Source organism: Zingiber officinale, chromosome 4A (genome assembly GCF_018446385.1).
Source record: "Zingiber officinale cultivar Zhangliang chromosome 4A, Zo_v1.1, whole genome shotgun sequence".
In the NCBI taxonomy this organism is placed as follows: Eukaryota; Viridiplantae; Streptophyta; class Magnoliopsida; order Zingiberales; family Zingiberaceae; genus Zingiber; species Zingiber officinale.
The window spans coordinates 104,715,054-104,738,384 of record NC_055992.1 but is presented as its reverse complement, the minus strand read 5'-3'; the positions used below and the strand labels follow the sequence as shown (position 1 = coordinate 104,738,384).

Here is a 23,331-nt window from a genome sequence, read left to right as displayed (position 1 = left end):
AATTGAATGTCCTATTTCATTGCAAGCTTTACAAAAATTTTGCTCTAACCTTTGATTAAAGTTAAAGAAAACACCCCTTCTTTCTACATGCATTCTATATGGACAGTCAAGCAATATTGGACAATTATCAAATATATAACCAGTTGCACAACAGAATTCACAGAAAAGAGTATTAGAGTTCACAACAAACAATTGGTCAAACTTTTGAAATAGAGCTTTCAATCTAGTAATCAGTTTAAACATGTCCATCTAAATGATTATAGCCAAAACAAGATAGACATGTAGAAGTAACAAAAATAAAATGCAGAATTTAAATTGCAAAAAAAAATGCATAATGAAAACAAGTAAGAGAATGCAAAAAGAAAAAGAAAAATGTCTAGAGTAACTCATATGCTAATCAACTAATGTTAATCGAAAACAGTCCCCGGCAACGACGTCAAAAACTTGTTACAAACCGCAAGTGTACGGTGACGTCGTTAGTAATAATAAAAGATATCATATCCACAGGGACTGTTAATTAAGCACTAGTCAACTTCGCACAATGAATTATCTAGACAAACCTAAGATTGGTGAAAAAAGAAAGTAAGAGAAAGATAAGAGAAAGAGAGAGAATGGATCTTAAGAAGGATTGAGCTTAGAGGATGGTGGATGATGGATTCTAGGATTTCGGTTTCCTTGTAATGCTAGGTGATGTTACATAAATTGCTTAGTTCCTATCCTCTATGTTCAAGCACTTGTAGGAAGTTAGATTCATTACCGACTCTCCCCTGTAGTGGATAAGCCGGCATGATCTCCTACTCCATGTCCTATGCTACTAAATGGGAATGATTCCTATGTTGTCCTTACACGGGCTTGTCTGTGGCGTGCGCCCCTCGGATAATCAATATAGAAATACACTAACACACAATAACATAGAAATATAAATAGTGATTATGCCCGATCTCCTACTTCCTTGAAGAGATTTGCTTCTCCTTTCAAAGTGATACCATAAATCGTCCTTACACGGGCATGTCTGTCACGTACGTTTCTCGGATAATCGATTTAGGGCATTCCTCCTACGGGGTTAATAATTCTACACAACCATTTGATAAAACATCCAAAAGATATAAACAAGATTCACACACACATTACATCAAACATGAACAAGGCATCAACAAGTCATTGAATAGAAAACATGACAAATCTACATAGTTTTACATCACCGTCACATCACAAATACTTCCTATATCCTAGATCTAGAGATCTACTCAATTAGTAAGGAAGAATAACCCCAAAACATAAATTAAAGCATACTTACAACCCTAGATTTGAGAAGAAGGGGAAGAGATGTTTGCCGATGATTTCGATGTCTTGGGGATGCTTCCTTGCTCTGGAGATGGATGGATTGCCAAGGGATAGAGAAGAATAAAGCTCTAGGGTTTCCCCTTAAGGGGAGAACCCTTTCCCAAGGAGAGGGATGAAGTCCCAAACCCAAGATCCCCCCAAAGAATGGAGATCTTGCCCCTTTTATACCTCCTCCAAGCTGCCCAGAAAAACTAGGAAAACAGGGGTCCGGTAAACCAGATTTTTCACCCACTTAACCAGTTTTTTTCGTGATTCAACCTGAACCAAAGTTGTATCTCTTGAAATTATCTTCAATCTGATACTTGGATTGATCCCTGGCTCCAACCGATCCGAAAGTTATAACGGTTCAAAGTTTGGTCCGCAGTCTGGGAGGAGGTCCAGTTGAACCCGCGGTTGGGAGGCACGACCGTGCCATTTAGCACAGGAAGATAAGTCTCTCTCTCTGTTGGACCTGAAGAAAAGTTGTAGATCTTGAACTCAGATATGTTTCGGTATAAAGAACAGCCCGAAACTCCAACTGAGCACAAAGTTATAGTCGTTTTACGAACGGTCTGCAATATGTCAGAATTCAGCACAACTCTATTTTTGGCGTGGCACGACCCGTGTTCTTCGTCACACTGCCGTGTGGAATCCACACGGCCTCACACGACTCCCTCCCGGGTTGAGTCACATGGCCGTGTGGATCACACGGCCATGACCTTTTTCGTCTCTGCTAAGGTCACACGGCAGTGTGATTTCACATGACCGTGGCCTTCCTCTGCTCTGGAAACTTGGCACAACCGTGCCATTTGGCACGACCGTGTGCTGCCTGGCCACGGGGAACTTGGCACGACCGTGTGAGTCACATGGCCGTGACCTTCTTCACATCTGATGCTAGCACGACCGTGCCATTTGGCACGACCAAAACATACCAATGGTCGCACGGTCGTGTGGCATACACGGCCCATGCTGGATTTCTTCCGAAGTTGCTCCCGTGTGTATTTTTACTCCATTTTCGCTCCAAATAGCATCCTGTCAATCAAAACAAGTAAAGAGTAGATCTTCGAACAAAATATAATGGAAGTATGATATTACAATGAAATAGGGTGCAATAAACATAATTATGCTAATGAAATACAAGTATATGTGCGTTAAGATATGCATAAAAGTGTATATAACCTACGCACATCAGAAATCAAGCTTGATCATAACAAATACTTATTCAGGGCTAAGAGCAGGCACTTCCTTGCTACATCGTGATAGAATAGGGAATTAAAGGCAACCTAAGCAAGGTAAAATCTCTCCAAGACATGGTTCCACTGTGCAATATGAATGAAGCTCAACGCTTGATTGGGCGTATCACTGTTCTTATCAAGCAGTGATCCGTCTGGTCAGGCGTTATCCCCAAGATGTAGTCCTGATCACTGTGCGGTCTTGATCGATGATGTTAGTAAGTTGGAGCCTCAACGGGATGGACTGTACAGAGTAGTGCAAAAGATTGCATCGAACTCCTATTATCGCCAAGATGTAGAAGGAAAAAACCTGGATCGTCCATGGAGTATGAATCATCTATAACTCTATCGAGCTTGAGAGTATGTCTGTAATAAATTAGTGCATTTTGTCAAAAGTTTATACTTAATGAATACAGGCAAACTCAACTCAAGAAGCCTAATTCCTAGACTTTCGGCCAAGTTATAAGTGAGATTGTTCTCATGACCAAATCCCAAACTCTTGGGCCATTCGACCGAGTTATAAGTGAGTCTACTCTCACATCTAAGTCCCTGACTCTTGTGCTAATCGACTGAGTTATAAGTAAGCTTACTCTCACAATCAAGTCCTAGACTCTCGCGTTATTAAGCCGAGTTCTATGTGAGTCTGCTCTCACATCTAAGTCCCAGACTCTTATACAGATCGACTGAGTTATAAGTGAGTTTGCTCTCACGACTAAGCCCCAAACTCTCATTTCATTCAGTCAAGTTATAAGTGAGTCTGCTCTCATGTCCAAAGTCGACTCTTATACCGATCAACCGAGTTATAAGTAGGTTTGCTCTCATGACTAAGTTCCAAACTCTGATGTCGTTCAGTCAAGTTATAAGTGAGTCTACTCTCACGTCTAAAGTCTTAGACTCTCATGTTGATCGACTGAGTTATAAGTGAGTTTGTTCTTACGACCAAGTTTTAGACTCTCACGTCATTCAACTGAGTTATAAGTGAGTTTCCTCTCACGACCAAGTCCCAGACTCTTGTGTCATTCGGCTGAGTTATAAGTGAACCTGCTTTCACATCTAAGTCCCAAACTCTCATGCCGATCAATCGAGTTATAATTGAACTTGCTCTCGTGACCAAATCTCAAACTCTCGTGCCAATCAATCGAGTTATAAGTGAGTTTGCTCTCACAACCAAGTCCCAGACTCTCACGCCTTTTAGCCAAGTTATAAGTGAGTCTGCTCTTATTTCTAAATAAGTGAGCTTACTCTCACGACCAAGTTCCAAACTATTGTGCCAATTGATCGAGTTATAAGTGAACTTGCTCTTGCTACCAAGTACCAGAATCTTGTGTCGATCTGCCGAGTTATAACTGAGCTTGGTCTCATGACCAAGTCCTAGACTTTCATGTCATTTGACTGAGTTATAAATGAGACTGTTCTCACATCTATATTCTAAACTCTCGAGTCGTTCAGCCGAGTTGTAAGCATGCTTGCCTACACGCCTTAATCTCGAATGCTTGTGCCTTGGCGTTAAGTCATAAAAGGTTTCCCCCACATCCTTCAATCATTCAGTCGCATATGTCTCTTTGTGAATGGTCAAAGAAATACTTAGAAAATTCGTCACATGATCAAGCATTGGTTGCATGAAATCGAATGAGTAAAGTGACACCACTCTAGGGAAGAAAGGCATAACATGATGACAAAGGAAAAAGCTTCAAAGGCACAAAAGAAAAGTAGAAATATATACAATGAAGCAACATAAGTTTTAAGTTTGATACAGAGCCAATGAAAAGTTTTTCAAAATAGATCATGCAAAGTCAGGGAATGTGTCTTCTGGGATGTTGTCCAGTATCTTTTGGCATCGGATGAAGTTCCTGGGAACATCCGCTATTAGATAACCCTTATCCCTGAGTTGCTTAACGGCCCCATCTACTACAAAGATGAACATTTTAGAAGTATGATTGACGAGCATTTGATTGAAGTCCTTGGAACGTAAATACTCCACTCGGAATGTCTCTAGTCGATCGAGCTTCTCTACCTTATAGCTTGCAAACTCGGTCTTCACAACTTCTAACTAGGCCTTTAGGGCCTCCAACTTGGCATTCTGGGAGTCGAGTGCTTGTTACTTTTCTTTGAGCTAAATGCCCTTAACAGTAATTTCGTCCATTCGGCTAGCCTGTTCAGATATGAGGGCGACCTATACTTCTTCAACCTTCTTGGCAAGGGCTCACGCCTCTTTGTTCTTTAGGTCTAAGTCATCTATGGCCCTGAGTTTACAAGTGCTCTCCGAGTGAAGGAGAGCATATGAAGTTTGTAGTTGTTTCTGGAGCTTCTTGATCTCAACCGCTTGGTCATGCCCTTTGTCTTTTTCTACTGAAAGAATCCGCTCGGCTCCTAATAGGAGTTTCGACTGGCTATCAAGCTCTCTCTTTAGTTGGCCACCTCAACTTGGAGTCGATTAGCTAGGCCTTGAGACATGCCCGCTCTCTTGGCTGAGTCCTTCAGAATTTTGTTTTTATGATTTAGCTTCATCATCTTTTGGCACATCGCTAAACCATCAACCCAGAACTAGAGAAGTAATGGGAAATCAGATAAGGATACATAAGAGAAATGAGTGCATAAGAGTGAAGAGCGTTTATTGTTGTGTCATTCTATGAAAATTGATTGACCAAATCTTTGATGGTGTTCGCCTCCGTATGTGCTTCGGAGTAGGCCCACGTTTTCACTAGTGAACCTTGTATTTTTATTATGTGTTTAAGGGTGAGCAGCTCTGAAGGGCTGGTGGCAAGCCGCTCTTGCGAAGGTAGTTTGAGTGTTGTTGTAACCTTCTTGCACTTAGCTTGTTCGCTTGACCCCGGAGCATTGGACTTTGTCTTGGACTTTGATTTGTGAATAGATGTTATCTTGGGGTGGGAGGAGGAGGTAGAAAGGAGAGGGGCAGAGAGGGAATCACCTTAAGCGGTAATGTGGAGAGGGAGGGGGTCAGCTCGGATGATGCAAGGGTGGGTCGTTCGACCGCGATCTCAGGAATAGAGGAGGGTGAGCTCTCTCCCCGCTTGGATGATGGGTGCACAATCAGAGCTTCAATGGAGACTGGCTATGCAGGTGTGGCTGATCGCACTAGTGTGGTCGATCAGTGCCTCCTGTGCCTTTGGCAATGAATCAAAGGTTCCTCGAAGGTTGTATACTCGGAAGGAACTTCTACCGACAACAATGAAGGCTGGGGGAGTGACAACTCTTCAGTGTTTGCAGCCGTGTCACTCCCCGCAACTCCGCTAGCTTTTTCTTCACTGGATTGATCTTCAGAGGGGTCGATCGGTAGTAGCCCATGGCTCTCCAACTCGGCTTCCCCCTGAGCATCCATCTCCTAATCAGCCAGTTTTGTGGAGTCACTCAGTAAAGCTTTCCATATGGTTTTAGCTACAAATAGAAAAGAAAATCAATTAGATTCATCAACAAAAGGAGGTTGAATTTCTTACCGAAGCTATCGGGCAGCCGGACTTGGATGGGACTCAGTCCAAGCATATATAGTACACCCTCAGTCAGCAGCTTATGGATGTGGTATTTCAAACAGGACAACTAAGCAGACATTATGAGGTAGTTCGTCTCCCATCGGTACATGACAAGCTCAAGAGTCTAGGGCAATTCCATTTGCCAACCAGTTGGGAAAGTCACTGGACTGATTGGTCGGACATAGAAGTAGTGAGACTTCTAGCTTTTATTGGATGAGGGTATCTTATCAAAAAATACCGCACACGCTCGGGCCTGGAAGATGAAGACGCCCGACTTGAACTTCTTCGGGTAATAAAAATAGTGAAAGATTCGAGGGTGCAGTGGGACTTGGTACTTACGGAACAATTTGATAACCCCACACATTAACCTATTTGAATTAGGCTCTAATTGTTGTAAGGGTATATGAAAGTAAGAACAAATTTCTAAGAAAAAAGGATGCAAAGGAAAATGAAGACGAGTAATGAACTGGTCCTTGAAGAAAGTAAGATAGCCGACCAGAGGAAGATTGGAGGAATCATGGCTAGAAGGGATGACGATGTGATAATCGGAGGGAATGTGATAGGTGAAACACATCTGATCCACCTCCCCGCCATTGAAGTTAGAGGTGGTATAGGTGTACCAAAGCCCATGAATACTGATAGGAGGATCGGAAGCCATGACAAGAAATGAATCATGAATGAGGGATGGAAGGAAATGAACCTATGATAAGAATGAAGGATTCAAGGAATCGTCGATGATAGCAAGAAGAAAGCAAAGAGGAAGAAGATGAAGAGACAATCACGAAAATGATAAAGTTACATTAGGAGGTGAACCTTAAAAACCCTAATGGTGGCCTCTCACAGTAGTCTGATCGCAAAGATAGAGGAGAGATATTTAATATGGATCATTGAATTTGAACCGTCAATAGTCACATTGAATCTCAACCATCACCTGTCACATCGGATATTCTTCATCATAGGTATGCAACACGTGGCAATAAGACACAAGTTGCATTGATGAGGGAAGGGGGACAAAAAGCAAGCTTATGATAAAAATGTGTGTTCATCATATTGAGCATTAATCATTTAGTGATGTGCCCTGTTTTCAATGCGCAAGAGTGGTGTCTGCTCGAGCAGAGCAACGGTACAAAGAAAGAGCGTCCGATTGAGAAATAAGGAACCCTAGAAGCACCAACAACTAAGTATAACATCATCTTGAGTCTAACTCTAGAACAAAGAGTGAACGTCAGATCGGAAGAAAAGATACAATTGTTGGTGTGGCTGGGCCGGCATGAGGGGATGAATTACCTGTAAAATAAAAACTAAACCTTTCTCAATCTTTTAACCCAGATTAGTAGTGAAATTATAATAAAGAAATTGAACAAATAAAATAAAAGAGGCTAAAAAGTAACATGGTTACAAACTAGTGGTTGTTAATCCAAGGTAAAAGAAAGCACTAAAAAATTCCTTTTTTGAAGGCAAAGAAGCATCTTACACTCATTGGATGATCAGAAAAATGCTAGAAAATGAATACAAGATTTGTTGAATATTTCCTAGCTTCAGGGAGCTTTTTATAGGCCCTGGAAAACTCTATCCGCAGCTTGAAGGTGCCTTTAAGATGGTTCAAGGCGCCTTCCATTAGATAAGTTTTACCGTTGAGGATAAAACTCTATCTGTAGCTAACGGTTATTGGAAGGCACCTTCTATAGCTATAAGACGCTTTCACACTATTCATCAAAGGTGTCTTCCAAGCTATGGAAGGCGCCTTTCAAATAGAAGAAGGCAGATCAACTCCCATACGCTGATCTCTTCTTGTGTGGCTGATGCTCCGGCTTCCCAGAGTTGAGCTCACCCCAACCCAACTCCAACCTTCTCCTCGAATAGGCTTCCACCCCGGCTTCTCATCCTTGAATGCCGCACACATCCTTCTCGTCCACCGGTGTATTCTTCCATAGCATCTCATCCATCTGATGCATTGAGCTTATCAGCTCCTTTCTTGTGTTATCTTTCTCGCTAGCTACGTCTTCCGCTCGATTTCTTGTGTTCCTAAGCTCCTGCACACTTAGACACAACGATAAAAAACACTCAGAACTTAACTTAACTTAGTTAACTATATCAAAACTACTACGGAGTAGTTACAATCTCTCCCTTTTGATATACATCAACCCAAGTTAAAATTAGGATTAAACAAAATAGTGATAACACAATTATGTAAAGAAGTTACAATTAGAATAAAATATTGCAATGCACTAAATTTAAAGTACAAGGATAAAAAGTCCAAGTTTCAAAAATTTATCCCTCAAATTTTCCCTAACTCCCCGTTAACTTGTACCAATTTCTCCCCCTTTTGATCACATCAAAAAAAAATAATAAAATAAAATAAACGGTTAGAAAAATTTGAAATATTTGTCTAGGGGTACTTAACATAATTTATGAAGATAAATCTTAAAACTATATTTAAACTTTGAAAATTCTTCCAAAATTTTTCTAATTTTTTAATAAAAAATTAACTTTTTTTAAAAAATAATTCATAATAATTTAGATAATTTTTTTTAAAATATCAATTTTTTTATTATAATAGAAGACACCATGTTTTATCCCAAAAAAATAAAAGATTTTAAAGATACATCTTACAATTATTTTTATTTTTTTAAAAAAAAAATCCATTTTCATTAATAAATTCATAGAAAATAACTTAATAGTCAAAAAGATTTCAAAATTATTTTAACAGAAAATATTATATTTATCACAGAAAAATAATTTTCAAAAAAAGTCTACTAAGTAATTTAAAATTTTAAAATATGATTTTTGTTGATAATTTTACAAAAATAAAATCCAAAAATATTTTCCTTAATAGAAATACTGCTTTTCTGTACGTATAAAAATTTGAGTAAGAGATTCGAACAAAATAATAATTATAATAATATTTATCCTAATAATTCAAAATTCAAAATTTTTAATTTATAAAAGATTTTGGATCCTAATATAGGTTACTTTCTACTATATTTACTAAAAATTTTAGAGGTACATAATTTCTAGGGATTTTCTTAATTTATCTTTGGTGTTTTCTAATGTACCAATTAATTTTACTATTGTTTTTTAATTCTGATTTTCAAAAGATATTTGAATTTAAACATGTATAGTCATTTTCTAGTTTTCCTATTTGTGCTTTCAATTTTTCATTTTCTATTTTTTAATTAGCAAATATATCTAAGGGGCATGAGTTTGCTAAGTTTAATTTTATCCTAGCATTATCTTTTTCTAATTATATTATATTTTTTAAAAGTATTTTAATCAATTGGAAAAACTATTCAGGAGAAAATGTATGTACCTCACTTACCTTATGTTTTGATGCTCTCCCTTCATCGCAGTTTTCTTCTGAAGATCCTCCCCCTTCGTCGATGCTCATCTCTGAGGAACTTTTGGTGTCCGTCTGGTGGTTTGTCATTAGGGCTAGTCCGGTGTAAGCTTCAATCTTGAACTCAAAGGACGACGATTCATCCACATAGCTTTCAAGTTCTTGTGCTTCGACTTTATTGGTTTGTTGCCATTGTCTTTCTCCTTCTTCTTTAGTTTAGGGCAGTCGTCCTTGATGTGCCCTTCTTCTTGACAGTTGTAGCATCGAACTTTTCTTTTGCTCCGAAATGCTTTTTACCTATGACTTATTAAATTTATTTGATTTAATAAACTTGCTAAACTTTCTCACCAATAATGTTATTTCATCTTCGTCGATTGATTATTCGGAGTCTAGATCTGGTTCACCTTTTTGGTTAACTTTTAGTGCTATGTTGTGGGATGTCTTGCCTTCTTTGTTTCATAAGTCTTCACATCTTGATTCGTGAAGTTCAAAAGTGGAAAACAGATTTTCTAATGAACTAACCTCAAGGTCTTTAGATATATAAAATGAGTCGACTATAGATGTCCACTCGGGTATCCTAAGAAATGCATTTAAAGCGGACCTTAATAAATATTGGTTCCTTACATTTTTTTCGAGATTCATGAGTCTGATGATGAGTTCTTTAATCCTCGAGTGCAGATGTGCAACTGTTTCGCCTTCTTCCATCCGAAGGTTCGTCAGTTGGTTCTAGAGTAGGTCCTATCTCGTGAGCTTTGCTTCGGACGTTCCTTCATGCAATTTTAGAAAATTCTATAAAAGTTTCTTTGCTGATTAGTAATTTTTGATCTGATTAACTTCCTGGGGTGGAAGTACGTTTAGCTTATGGAATTCAACTTATCCATTTGCTACGAAATTTGCTTGCTCTTTCTTTATCCATGACTACTCTTCTTTTTCAGCTCCTTGTTGGTCTTTGGGGGCTATAAAATCATATTTTATAATTAAAAGAATCTTAAAATCTATTTTAAAAATACCTCCATCTGACATTTTCATTACATGAAGCATCCTTCAAACTTCAGCGGGTAGATGCTCGGTCTAGCCATTGTCTCGGTACTTTAGTCGACGGTTAGTTATTCTAAGACATTCTGGCCCTGATACCAATTATTGGTGCAGCTAATCTGGCAAGAAGGGGGTGAATTTCCTGTAAAATAAAAACTAAAATTTTTTTGATCTTTTAACTCAGATTAGTAGCAAAATTATAATAAAGCAATTGAACAACTAAAAATAAAATAGGCTAAAAAGTTACTTGATTATAACCTAAGTGGTTATTAATCCAAGACAAAAGAAAGTACTAAAAAACTCCTTCTTTGAAGGCGAGGAAGCCTCTTACACTCGTTGAATGCTTAGAAAAATGTTGGAAAATGAATACAAGAGTTGTTAAATATTTCCTAACTCCAAGGATCTTTTTATAACCCAAGAAAAATTATATCCGTAGCTTGAAGGCGCCTTTAAGATGGTCCAAGGTGCCTTCCATTAGATAAGTTTTATCCGTTGAGGATAAAACTCTATCTGTGGCTAACAGCTACTGGAAGGTGCCTTCGCATTTTTCATCAAAGATGTCTTCCAAGCTATGGAAAGCGCCTTCCATATAGCAGAAGGTAGATCAACTCCCATACGCTGATCTCTTCTTGTGTGGGTGATGCTCTGGTTACCCAGAGTTGAGCTCACCCCAACCCAACTCCGACCTTCTCCTCGACTAGGCTTCCTCCCCGGCTTCTCATTCCTCGAATGTTGTGCATGACCTTCTCATCCATCGGTATACTCTTCCACAGCATCTCATCCCTCGGATGCACCGAGCCTGTTGGCTCCTTTTTTATGCCATCCTTCTCGCTAGTTGCGTCTTCTGCTCGATTTCTTGTGTTCCTAAGCTCCTGCACACTTAGACATAAAGATCAAATATACATAGAACCTAACTTAACTTGGTTGACTACATCAAACTACCACGGGATATTTTCAATCTCCCCCTGCTTAATGTGCATCAACCCAAGTTAAAGTTAGAGTTAAACAAAATAGTGATAACACAATTATGTAAAGAAGTTGCAATTAGAATAAAATATTGCAATACACTGAATTTAAGTACAAAGATAAAAAGTCCAAGTTTTAAAATTTTATCCCTAAAATTTTCTCTAACTCCCCCTTAACTTGTACCTATTTCTCCCCCTTTGATCACATAAAAAAAAATAAATGGTTAAAAAAATTTGAAATATTTGTTTAGGGATACTTAACATAATTTATGAAGATAAATCTTAAAACTATATATAGACTTTGAAAATTCTTCCAAAATTTTTCTAAAATTTTAATAAAAATTAGCTTTTTAAAATAATTTAGATAAAATTCAAAAAAATTGTTGAAAATTTTTTATTATGATAGAAAACATCATATTTTATCCTAGAAAAATAAAATATTTCAAAGATGAGTCTTACAATTTTTTTTAATTTTTTAAAATACTATTTTTGTTAACAAATTCATAGAAAATAATTTAACGGTCAAAAAAATTTCAAAATTATTTTGATAGTGAATATTATATTTTATCACAAAAAAATAATTTTATAAAAAAAGTCTACGGAATAATTTTAAATTTTAAAATATGATTTTCATTGATAATTTTATAGAAAAAAATATGAAAACATTTTCCTTAATAGAAATACTACTTTTTTGTAAGTATAAAATTTGAGTATGAGATTCAAAACAAAAAAAATAAAAAAAAAATAATATTTATCCTAATATTTCAAAAAAAATTAGATTTTTAATTTACAAAAGATTTTGAACTCAATATAGGTTTCTACCTACTGGATTTATTAAAAATTTTGGAGGTTCATAATTTTTTGAGATTTTTTTTAATTTGTCCTTGGTGTTTTCTAATGCACCAGTTAATTCTACCATTATTTTTTAATTCTGATTTTTGAAAGATATTCGAATTCAAACATGCATAGTCATTTTCTAGTTTTTCTATTTGTACTTTTAAGTTCTATTTTTAGATTATCAAACATATTTAAGGGGCATGACTTTGCTAAGTTTAATTTTAACCTAGTATTATCTTTTTCTAATTGTACTATGTTCTTGCAAAGTATTTTAATAAATTGGAAAGACTGTTCGGGGGAAAGTGCACATACCTCACTTACCTCGTGTTGTGATGCCCCCCCCTTCATCGCTGCTTTCTTCTGAAGATCCTCCCCCTTCGTCGATGGTCATCTCTAAGGAACTTTCGGTGTCCCTCTAGTGGTCTGTCATTAGGGCTAGTCTGGCGTAAGCTTCAATCTCGAACTCAAAAGATGATGATTCATCTCACGTAGCTTTCAAGTTCTTGTGCTTCGACTTTGTTGGTCTGTTGCCCTTGTCTTTCTCCTTCTTATTTAATTTAGAGCAGTCATCCTTGATGTGCTCTTCTTCTTACTAGTTGTGGCATCGAACCTTTCTTTTGCTCCGAAAGTGCTTTTTCGCCTACAACTTATTAAATTTATTAGATTTAATAAACTTGCTAAACTTTCTCACTAATAATGTCTAGATCTGGTTCGCCTTTTTGGTTAGCTTTTAGTGCTATGTTATGGGTTGCCTTGTCTTCTTTGTTTTGTAAGTTTGCACATCTTGATTCATGAAGTTCAAAAGTGGAAAGTAGTGTTTCTAATGAACTAACTTCGAGGTCTTTAGATATATAAAATGAGTCAACTATAAATGCCCACTTGGGTGTCCAAGGAAATGCATTTAAAGTATACCTTAATGAATCTCGGTTTGTTACCTTTTCTTTGAGATTCGTGAGTCCGGTGATGAGTTCTTTAATCCTTGAGTACAGATGTGCAACTGTTTCACCTTCTTCCATCCTGAGGTTCATCAATTGATTCCGAAGTAGGTCCTGTCTCATGAGTTTTGCTTCGGATGTTCCTTCATATAACTCCAGGAACTTCTCCCAAAGTTTCTTTGCTGATTCGTAATCTCTGATCCAATTAACTTCTTGGGGTGGAAGTATGCTTAGTAGATGAAATTCAGCTCGTTCATTTGCTACGAAGTGTACTGTTGGTTGCTACTCGGAAAGCCTAGAGGTTCCACTGTACAAAATTTTGTACAAAGGTCTGAACCTTTTTCCTAGCTACCATGTGTTCTTTTAAATTAAATTTTGGATCGCCTGCGGAACTTAACACGTTTGATCCAAAACTTAATCTATTTGTTCTTTTAGGTTTTGACTTGGATCTCCTGCGGAACTTAACACGTTCGACCCAAGTCACCTTAAGTTATTAATTCCATTAAATATTAATTTCCATAATCGGTTCCCAGTACTGACGTGGCGAGGCACATGACCTTCTTGGATATGGGAGCAACCACCACCGACTAGACAAAACCTTTTATAGAAAGCTAATATTTAATTTCCTAAAATAACTTTAGGTTAACCGAAAAGAATAATCAAATCACAAGGAAAAGAAAAACAAAAGAACACTATATCGAAAACAAATTTGAAACTCTAGAATCGTATGCCTCTTGTATTTAGTATTATTTCCAAAAATAACTAGTATGATGCGGAAAGAAAAATTACTAGTTATACCTTTTAGAAAAACCTCTTGATCTTCTACCGTATTCCTCTTCTAACCTCGGACGTTGTGTGGGCAACGATCTTCCGAGATGAGAACCACCAAGCACCTTCTTCTTCCTTACAAGTTTCGGCCATCAAAACTTCTCCTAGGATGAAGAGGTTCGGCCACCACCACCATGCTCCAAGGGATGCTAGAAACAAAGCTTTCTTTCTCTCCTTCTTCTTCTTCTTCTCTAAACTTGATCCGGCCACCATATGAGTCTCCACAAGAAGGATGAGGTTCGGCCATCAAAGAGAAGAAAGGAGGAGAGGATGGCCACACCAAGGAAGAAAAAGAGAGAGGAAAAATAATAGAGTTGTTAGCCATGAAGGCACCTCTACCCTCTCTTTTATAATCCTTGGCCTTGGCAAATAAGGAAATTTAAATAAAAATTTCCTTAATTCTTTTGCCATTGATAAGGAAAATTTATTTAATTAAAAATAATTTTTTCCTCATCAACAATGTGGCCGGCCACTTTAAACCAAGCAAAGGAAATTTAATTCAATCAAGAATTAAAACTTTCCTAATTTGTTTCCGGAAATTTTATAAAAAATTTCTCTAATAATTTTCCCTTCATGATGGTCAATAAAAAGGAAATTTTATAAATTAAAATATTTCTTTTAAACATGTGGATAAAAAGAAAGTTAAAATTAAAATCTCTTCCAATCTACAAATAAGGAAAGATATCTAATCTTTTCTTAATCCTTGTAGAAGCTTTATAAAAGAGATATTTAATTTTTAAACTCCCTTTTTAAATCATGAACATGATTAAAAGGAAAGTTTTTACCAAAATTAAAATCAACATTTTAATCTACAAATAAGGAAAGAAATTTAACTCTTCTCTTAATCTTTTGTAGAATCTTATAAAAGGAAAGATTTAAAATTTTAAACTCTCTTTTAAATCATGTTATCCACATAAGAAAATTTAAAAAAATAAAATTATTTTTTATTTTAATAGGGCCGGCCACCTAAGCTTGAGTTCAAGCTAGGGCCGGCCACATGAATTCACCCATGAACCAAAACATGGCCGGCCCTAGCTTGGTCTCCAAGCTAGCTTGGCCGGCCCCCTATAGGATGGGTAAGAAGGTGGGTATAGGTGGGTATAGTACTCTATAATTAAGAGGCTACGATAGGGACCGAGAGGAGGAATTGGTTTTGGTCTCCCGATAAAATTAAGCATCCCGTGTTCGCCCCGAACACACAACTTAATTTTATCAATAATAATTCATTCCACTAGAGAATTATTATTGAACTACCGCGCCAATCCCAAATTACATTTTTGGGCTCCTTCTTATTATGAGTGTGTTAGTCTCCCTGTGTTTAAGATAACAAATGTCCACTAATTAAGTAAGTTCTGACAACTCACTTAATTAATATCTAGTTCAAGAGTAGTACCACTCAACTTCATCGTCATATCGGACTAAGTCCACTGCGAGGTTTAACATGACAATCCTTATGAGCTCCTCTTGGGGACATTCTCAACCTAGTATCTCTAGGACACGTTTCCTTCTATAATCAACACACACTATAAGTGATACTATTTCCCAACTTATCGGGCTTATTGATTCATCGAACTAAATCTCACCCATTGATAAATTAAAGAAATAAATATCAAATATATGTGCTTGTTATTATATCAGGATTAAGAGCACACACTTCCATAATAACCGAGGTCTTTGTTTCTTTATAAAATCAGTATAAAAGAAACGACCTCAAATGGTCCTACTCAATACACTCTAAGTGTACTAGTGTAATTATACAGTCAAGATAAACTGATACTTAATTACACTACGACCTTCTAATGGTTTGTTCCTTTCCATTTTGGTCGTGAGCTACTGTTTATAATTTATAAGGTACTGATAACATGATCCTCTGTGTGTGACACCACACACCATGTTATCTACAATATAAATTAATTGAACAACTACATTTATCACAAATGTAGACATTTGACCAATGTAATTCTTATTTCTAGATAAATGTTTATACCAAAAGCTAGGCTTTTAGTATACACTCTTACAGTGTACTTGCTCTTTCTTTGTCCATGAATACTCTTCTTTTTCAGTTCCTTGTTTATCTTTAGGGACTACAAAACCATATTTTATAATTAAAAGAATCTCAAAATTTATTTTAAAAAATACCACCATCTGGCATTTCCATTGCACGAAGTCTCCTTCGAACTTCGGCAGGTAGATGCTCGGTTCGGCCATCATCTCGGTGCTTCAGTCGACGATTAGTCCTTCTAAAGAATTTTGGCTCTAATACCAATTGTTGGTGCAGTTGGGCCAGCAAGAGGGGTGAATTGCTTGTAAAATAAAGTTAAACCTTTCCCGATATTTTAACTCAGATTAGTAGCAAAATTATAATAAAGTAATTGAACAACTAAAAATAAAAGAGGCTAAAAAGTTACTTGGTTATAACCTAGATGGTTGTTAATCCAAGGCAAAAGAAAGTACTAAAAATCTCCTTCTTTAAAGGTGGAGAAGTCTCTTACACTTGTTGGATGTTCAGAAAAATGCTAGGAAATGAATACAAAAGTTGTTGAATATTTCTTAGTTCCAAGGGTCTTTTTATAGCCCCTGGAAAACTCTATCCGCAGCTTGAAGACATCTTCAAGATGGTCCAAGGCGCCTTCCATTAGATAAGTTTTATTCATTGAGGATAAAACTCTATCTGCAGCTAACGGCTACTTGAAGGCACCTTCTATAGCTAGAAGGTACCTTTGCACTGTTCATCGAATGCACCTTCCAAGCTATGGAAGACGACTTCCATATAGCAAAGGCAAATCAACTCCCATATGCTGATCTCTTCTTGTGTGGGTGATGCTCCGGCTACTCGAAGTTGAGCTCAACTCAACCCAACTCTGACCTTCTCCTCGAGCAGGCTTCCTCTCCGGCTTCTCATTCCTCGAATGCCATGCACATCCTTCTCATCCACCGGTGTACTCTTCCGCCACATCTCGTCCCTCGAATGCACCAAACCTGTCAGCTCCTTTCCCGTGCCATCCTTCTCGCTAGCTGCATCTTCCGCTCGACTTCTTGTGTTCCTAAGCTCCTGCACACTTAGACACAAGAATCAAACATGCACAGGACCTAACTTAACTTGGTTGACCACATCAAAACTACCACGGGGTACTTACAACACAAATAATATAAGTGTCTAGTCAATCGGACCTACAACCTCCTTCGACTGGACTTGAATGGGAGACTTGCGATATGAGGAGGTAGGGCCCCTGAGTCAAGGTCAAAGTACAAGAGGTCAGCTGACATGGCAGGCAAAGTCAATGAGGGGTCAACATTCGGGGCTAGAGCATTCGATCGTCTTGGCCGAGCGGTTATCCGATCGGATCCTTGGCCCAATTAGACTCCATTTCTATCAGTATCGATGAAACCTTGAGTCAGGTTAAAGTACATGAGGTCGGCTGACATGGCAGGCAAAGTCAATGAGGGGTCAACATTCGAGGCTAGAGCATTCGATCGTCTTGGCCGAGCGATTATCCGATCGGACCCTTGGCCCGATCAGACCCCATTTCTATCAGTATCAATAAAACCCTAAGCTGAATAAGTATCATTCATAGCCAAGACCTTTTCGTCACTCAAGATGATATAGTTAACTATTTTTGCCGAGTGTTCTAGTCGATCAGACCTATTGTCTGATCGAACAAACTGGACACTTGGTCTGACAGGACTCCCCAGTCAAGTAGAGAGTCCGAGCAAGAGCCAAGTCCTTGATAGCATTTCATTAACCTGATTTGGTCGTTTCTACGAGCGACAGCTGATCGGACTACAGAAGAGACTTTGTCATTCCTGCTAGCAGCTCCCTTGAGTGGGCGAGCATGCCATTCTCCCAAGAAATATTAGAAGATAAATTGTCGAGTCATTTTTCACCCCCTATTGATTGGTGAATATAGAGGAGCAATCGATCCGGAAGACCATCTGTTCAAATTTAAAAATGCAGCTTTTCTCCATTAATATATGGATGGAGTTAAATGCCAAGTGTTCCTCACCACCCTCTCTAGCTCAGCACAGAGATGGTTCAACTGGCTCCTAGCCAAGTCCATTTGTTGATTCAATGATTTTTGCAAGGCATTCATCCATTATTTTGCCAGCAGTCGCCGCTATCATAAGATGACACTAAGCCTATTTTCCCTTAAGCAAGGGACCCAAAGAAATACTGAGGGCCTACATCAAAAAGTTCAATCACATGGTCATGAACATTCCCTCGATCACCTTGGAGATCTTAGTGAGCGCCTTCTCCCAAGGGCTCATGGATAGTGATTTCTTTCAATACCTCATTAAGAAACCACCAAGGGACTTCAACCATCTGCTCGAACGGTCGACCAAATACATCAATGTCGAAACAGCTCAATCCGTTCGAAAAAAAGAAGTATAGGCGCCTGCTTCTGTCACCGCCCCGAGCATCGAGTTCCTCCTCCTACTCTACCGCCTAAAGGTCCCCAATTGGGCCACCCGTTGCATCACCACGTGCAGTAAGGGCCCCTCACCCCAATGACCTAATATTCCTTTTTAGCATTTTTTTCTACAGAGGATGGAAAATATTTCATATGCAAGCTGTAAACCAGAAGCTTCCACCTTGTAAAGCGTAGAGATTATAGGTCAATTTTGGGAAAGGCATCAAAGCATCTTTATTGTCATTCCTTTTTTGGAAGCGCATCAAGATTTGGGCACAAAGGAACAGTGACACTATAAAAGGAGATCTCCATCTACATGCGCAGGTACTTGAGGGTAAGCAACTTTAGGCACTCACATCCATTGTTCATTTTGCTACTATTCATTACTCTCTACTTGACTGGTCATTGATTTGAGCATCGGAGTACCTGTGTCAGAGACCCCTCCCTGGCTCAATTGCTGATGTTCTCTTTGACACGTAGGATCATTTGGAGCTAATTTTTTACTGACCCAGAGTCTTCACGGGGTCAACATCAGAGCTATAACTGCTCAAGGTGCCATATTTTCTACTTTCAAACAAAATCAGGGATCATAAAATAAGTTCGTGTAGAATCCTAATTATTAGAGATGCCTTTACTACTGTACTACCTAAACTTGATAGTTTACGTTGTGTAGGGATGTAAATGAACCAAACGGTTCGCGAGCTATTCGGATCTCGATTCGGTAAAAAGCTCGTTCGAGTTCGTTCGTTTATCTTATTGAGTCGAGCTCGAGCTCGATTTCGAGCTCGACAGTTTTATCGAGCCGAGCTCGAGCTTAAGGATATTCGGCTCGTGAGCTCGCGAATATGTTCGTTTATAGGCTCGCGAGCCAAAAAAAATGAGCCTTAAACCGAGCCAAAAAACGAGCTCTAAAATGAGCAAAAAAACGAGCCTTAAAATGAGCTTTAAAATGAGCCAAAAAATGAGCTCTAAAACAAGCCAAAAATGAGCTCTAAACGAGCCCGAAAAGGAGCCTGAGCTCGCTTAACGAGTTAGGCTCGTTAACTTCGATAATCGAGCTAATAATGAGTCAAGCTCGAACTGTTCGCGAGCTTGATAATTCTAAAACGAGCCGAGCTCGAGTCTTGTGATAAAAGCTCAATTCGAGCTCGAGCCCGAATATAATTTAAATGAGCCGAGCTCAAACCTAATACTGTTCGGCTCGATTCGATTCATTTACATCCCTAACGTTGTGTGTTTATTGGTGTTGGAGATATTATTCGAATAAAATAAATGAACATGGTTCTCAAGGTTGGAAGAAGATGCGATAATTTTGTAAAATAAAGATTAAGAAATCCATTTCAAATGTTAAATGCATGATAAATGAATATATATATTCAAATGTTGCATTCCATCACCGATTGTGATTTAGCCTATACAATACAAACTTTGTCAACAATGTTTTTCAGCTTGACCTTATCTATCAGGCCTCAGCCACACGGCACCGCCACCACCACCGGACTCCTTGGCGCTGCCGTTGCCCTCCTCTTGGCAGCCTGCCTCTTCTCGATTCTCCGGAAACGAGACAAACGGCTTCCCCCAGGCCCGACCCCGTGGCCCCTCGTGGGCAGCCTCATCCCGTTGCTTCGGCACCGGCCTCACTTTCGGTGGGTCATGGCCGAGGCGGACGGCGAGGACATCACTTGTATACGCCTGGGGAGCGCCCACGTCGTCGTCGTCAACTCGCCGGAGCTGGCGTGCGAGTTTCTCAAGAGGCACGACGCCAACTTCGCATCGCGGCCGCTCACCGTGGCCACCAAGCACTCCAGCCGCAACTTCCTCTCGGTGATCTTCAGCCCGCTGGGTCCGCAGTGGAAGAAGATGCGCCGCGTGATCGCGTCCGAGGTGCTGAGCAGCGCGAGGCTGCGCTGGCTGGCGGCGGCGCGGGCCGAGGAGGCTGACCACCTCACTCGGTACCTGCGCAACCTGTGCTTAGCCGGAGGTGGCGGCGTCGTCGATATTCGGCTGGCAATGAGGTACTACGGCGGTGATCCAGCGAATGATGTTCGGGGTGAGGCACTTCGGGGCCGGCGGCCCGCACCAAGGCCCCGGAGAGGAGGAGGTGGAGCATGTGGAGGCGGCGTTCTCGATGCTGTCGGTGCTCTACGCCTTTTGCCCGTCGGACTTCCTGCCGTGGCTGAGATGCCTGGATTTGGAAGGCCATGAGAGGATAGCCGAGCAGGCGGCGAGCACCATCTGCAAGTACCATGATCCAATCATCGATGAAAGGATCGAGAAGTGGCGGAGCGGAGAAAAGAAGGAGGTGGAAGACCTTCTCGACGTCATGATCTCCCTCGCCGACGACTCCGGCAAGCCGATGCTCAGCACTGAGGAAATTAAAGCTCAATGCGCAGTAAGGATGAACGATATATTATTATTATTATTATTATTTTAAAGGAAATTAAATTTGAATTATTTTATAGCAAAAAAAAGTCATTTTTAGGGAAAAATAAGGAATTTTTATACTTATGGTGATCCTCTTACGTCATCATACATTATTAGATTCTAGTTTTTACTATATCCTTATATATATCTAAATAAAATTTATCATATTTAATCATTTCTAATCAAATTTTTTTATCCTCCTTTATTGATGTATATGTTTGTCATACTTCCCTAAATATTCTATCTTTTTGAAATCTCTCTCAATAGATACAATTATGACTTTTTTTAATTTTATTTTTATCCTATCTATCATCCGTATATGTTCCTGTATCCACGTTAGCACTCTCATTTACTCCAATATTCTGTTTATGTGTTTACGTCATATTGAACTAAGAGTCAACTTATATATAATATAATACAATATAATATAATATATGTAATGGTAATTTTATAAAATTAATTATGAACATTTGTTCTTATCAAAGACATTATTTTTTGCAGGAGTTTATGTATGCCACCGTGGACAATCCCTCAAACACAGCAGAGTGGTTGTTGGCACACTTGCTAGAACAAACTGACATCATGCGAAAAGCTGTTGAGGAGTTGGATCGGGTTGTCGGCAAGGAGCAGTTAGTAGTCGAATCTGACTTTGCTCGACTCCCCTACGTGAAGGCATGCGCTCGCCAGGCCCTTCGTCTCCACCCGGTCGCACCCTTCAACCCCCCTCACGTAGCCATCAATGACGCGATCGTTTCAAACTACTTCATCCCCAATGGGAGCATGGTGTTGTTGGGTCGAGCTGTACTCGGGCGAAATCCCAAGGTTTGGGATGATCCGACCCAGTTCAACCCGAGCCGACACTTGATGAATGGACACCAAGAGGTGGAGCTAGCAGAGCCAAGTCTTCGAATGATATCGTTTACCACCGGGCGTCGACAATGCATGGGAGCTCAGCTTGGCACGGCAATGACCTACATGTTGGTTGGAAGGGTGCTTCAAGCATTCGAATGGAGTTTACCTATTGATGAGACAGGCATCGACCTCTCGGAGGAAAGGATGCGCCTCTTCAAAGCCAAACCTCTAATGTCTTGTGCAAAGATTCGATTGCCAGATTTGTTAGAGAATCTATGAGCAAAAGAAAGTAAACTGAAGGACAAAAGAAACCTATGATCCATGAACTCAAATTTGCTCATCTCATATTTTGCAATTTGTTCAAGAACTGTCTTATCAAATTATTTAATTGCATCTAAACTATTTAGAGTCAAATCTTTTGGAAATCATCATTGAGTTCTTACAAAATTTGATTTTAAATATGGTTTCTGCCAAAATTTTAACATACAATGCGAGACCTGGTATCCATTACCGGCAAGGTGCTATTTTCTTGTTGCCAGCACCACGAGGATTTTCATCTTTCTAGTCGTCCCATGCTCTTGCCTTTTTTATCTCAGTGTCGTCGTCCACGCAGTGATATCATTGTGCCATGATGAGTTTGCTTCTTCCGCGATCCTCACATTCCTTTCCTCCATTTCTTCATCATCTCCATTTCACACAATCCAGCTTCCTCTATACTCATTGTTGGTAGTTGATCCTGTCCAGAATCTGAGTCAGACGAAGACCGGATAAGCTATCGCTGGTGTTGACGGAGAGGCAACTATAACACCCTTATCGTATGTACCCTCGAGGACGAACCCCTACGTGGTACTGACGAACGGCGGTACTTGAGCTTTGCGCGCACTCAGACAAGCACACGGAACGTTAGAGGCTAGAAACTAGGGAAAAAGTCCCTGACACGCTCAAGTCTGGAACTTTTCCCCCAGAAGAACAGTGTACGAAGAAGAAAGAAAAGTAGAAGACGAGTGCGAATGTGCGAGAGAGTGTACCTGCTCAAGGAATAGAACCTCCCTTTTTATATGACAGTGCATACCTCTCGAGCCTGACTAATGTCAGACAATGTCGGGTATCAGGACCTGTCTGGTGATGGAGGATGCGTAGCACCCTCTTGTGGACTGGAAGAAGATTTCATTCGCAGATGACCGTAGACCATTGGAATATTTCCTGACATATAACAGTTATTCTCTGACAGACAGTTACGATTCCCTGACCTTGTTTTCGTGTAGTGCCTTTTATCCTGCCCGAGTATAACTAGGGCAGCTCGGGATGATATGTCAGGTATAACACCTGACCTAAGTCTTGAGGGGTAGGGAGAGTTGTGGTGAGATCACTCAAGAACTGACAAGGAGTTGGCCTACTGAGAGAACCAGGCTTGGATATAACCGAGCTATGAAAACTTGACCAGTCAGAGCAGGTCAAGCATCACCCTGATTACACATCCTAATTCAAATCTGGGATCCTGATTTGTAAGCACCCGATCGAGCATCATGCATTTGATGCCACCAGGTGGTCTTACCTCTTCTTTCCCTAGCTGCTGACTGTAACGTCCTCCTAACTGTTGATTGCCACGTCCTCCTGACTGTTGACTGTCATATCCTCTTGACTTCTGAATGTCACATCTTCTTCA

At 39.4% G+C, this 23,331-nt stretch overlaps 1 protein-coding gene across 1 annotated transcript; it reads left to right on the top strand.

The window, feature by feature from the left end:
- The first annotated feature begins 19,826 nt into the window (after positions 1-19,826).
- On the top strand, positions 19,827-21,944 carry LOC121972575 (tryptophan N-monooxygenase CYP79A68-like). The gene is made up of 3 exons (XM_042524228.1): positions 19,827-20,381; positions 20,425-20,781; positions 21,315-21,944. The coding sequence occupies exons 1-3, from the start codon at positions 19,827-19,829 to the stop codon at positions 21,942-21,944; spliced, it is 1,542 nt and encodes a 513-aa protein (XP_042380162.1).
- The last annotated feature ends 1,387 nt before the right edge of the window (positions 21,945-23,331 follow it).